Source organism: Malus domestica, chromosome 06, assembly GCF_042453785.1.
Source record: "Malus domestica chromosome 06, GDT2T_hap1".
Taxonomy (NCBI): Eukaryota; Viridiplantae; Streptophyta; class Magnoliopsida; order Rosales; family Rosaceae; genus Malus; species Malus domestica.
In genome coordinates this window covers 18,611,314-18,613,288 of record NC_091666.1, presented here as the reverse complement: position 1 = coordinate 18,613,288, position 1,975 = coordinate 18,611,314, and the positions used below count along the sequence as shown (strand labels likewise).

The window sequence follows — 1,975 nt, the reverse complement described above, 5'->3', positions numbered from 1 at the left end:
AGATTGCACAATGTTTTGTTGAATGCTTCTGCAAGACCGTTGGCCGGGGCATGATACATGGAAGACTTGTGCTGCTTGAACTTGTATTTCTCACATAGCTCATCCACGAGTCGGTTGGAGAATTGCTTTCCGTTGTCAGTGATGATGTAGCGAGGCACCCCATATCGGTGGATGATGTGCTCCTTGATGAAACGGACGACAATTTCCTTCTTTACTTCCCTTAGGGGTATGGCTTCAGCCCACTTGGAGAAGTAATCTGTTGCAGCTAGGATGTAAGCTTCTCCTGCAGATGATTTCGAAGTAATTGGTCCTACGACGTCCAATCCCCATGCATCGAATGGCCATGAAGCAGCTGTAGGGTGTAATGGCTCAGGTGGTTGGTGTATGAAGTTGGCGTGGAATTGGCAGGCTTGGCACCTTTTGGCATGTTCCAGACAGTCCTTCACCATGCTTGGCCAGTAGTAAGCCATTCTTTTGAGCTGGAAATGTAGCTTTGGTCCAGATTGATGCGCCTCGCATACGCCTGAGTGTGCTTCTTCCATGGCTTGATTAACTTTTTCCTCACCTAGGCATCTTAGAAGTACTCATTCGAAAGAGCGTCGGTAGAGTGTTTCTTTGTAATAGAGGAAGCGAGGTGCTCGTCGACGTATTTCGGAGCAATGTCTAGGATCATCTGGAAGTTTTCCATGCTCTAAGTAATCGATCAGCGGTTGTCTCCACTCTTCAACATCGACTGGAAGTACTGAGATGACATTTGTATCATCCAGTAGCATTTCAGTGATGAGGGGGATCACCCATCTTTGGCAGACTGGCACGTCTACAGCTTCGTCTTCTCTTAATGTCATGCTTGAGGCTAGGTTGGCAAGAGCGTCTGCCATTTGATTTTATTTTCTTGGCACATGCTCTAGTGTCACAGTCTCAAACTCTTGTAGCAGTTGAGTTGCTAGCCGAAAGTATGGGATGAGATCATCTTTCCTCACCTCATATTCAATTAAGAGTTGATTGATTATGAGCTTGGAGTCGCCAAATACCTCAAGGGCTGTGATTCCCATTATGATTGCCATTTGGAGTCCGATGATCAATGCTTGGTACTCAACGATGTTGTTGGAGCATAATTCGCTTAGTTGAAAGGAATAAGGTAATATCTGCCTTTGCGGCGACATGAATACTACTCCTGTCTTGGCTCCATCTGCTCGTGCAGATCCGTCGAAGAACATCATCCATGTCGGGAAGATGTCGATGTAGAATACTTCCTCGTCAGGCAAGTCGTCTGAGATTTTCCAATTAGCTGGGATTGGGTGATCGGCAAGAAAGTCTGCTTGCGCTTGTCCCTTTACGGCTTTAGCTGGGACGTAGATGATCTCATATTGGTTAAGGAGCAGCGCCCATTTAGTGAATCGCCCTGTCAAGACTGGTTTGGATATGACGTATTTGACCGGGTCAGCTTTTGCAACCAAGTGGATGGTGTAAGCATGCATGTAATGCCTGAGTTTCTGGATGGCGAACACCAAGGCAAGGCACATCTTTTCTATTGAGGAGTAGTTCAACTCGGCGCCGGTGAGGGTTCGGCTGAGGTAATAGAGCGCTCCTTCTTTCTGGGATTCATTCTTTTACGCCAAGAGTGCTCCAACTGAACTTTCCTGAGCGGCGATGTACAATATGAGTGGTTTCCCGGGCACAGGCGCCCCCAAGATAGGTGGACTTGACAAATAATTTTTTAAGCTTTCAAAAGCATTGTGGCATGCTTCGTCCCATACAAACGGAACATCCTTCTTCATGAGTCGGCTGAACGGTTGATAACGCCCTGCAAGGTTAGAGATGAAGCGTCTGATGAAGGCTAGCCGTCCTTGTAGACTTTTCAGCTCGTGCAGGTTTCTTGGCTCAGGCATGCTTTGAATGGCCTTGATTTTTTATTGGTCCACTTCAATACCACGGTGCTTGACAATGAAGCCTAGGAACTTTCCGGAGGTGACGC

The 1,975-nt window shown here is 47.0% G+C and overlaps 1 protein-coding gene across 1 annotated transcript; it reads right to left on the bottom strand.

Moving 5' to 3' along the window:
- Positions 1–884: 884 nt before the first annotated feature.
- LOC139196847 (uncharacterized) lies at positions 885–1,523 on the bottom strand. The gene has a single exon (XM_070823192.1). It carries the CDS (start codon positions 1,521–1,523, stop codon positions 885–887), a length of 639 nt encoding a protein of 212 aa, XP_070679293.1.
- Between the last annotated feature and the right edge of the window lie 452 nt (positions 1,524–1,975).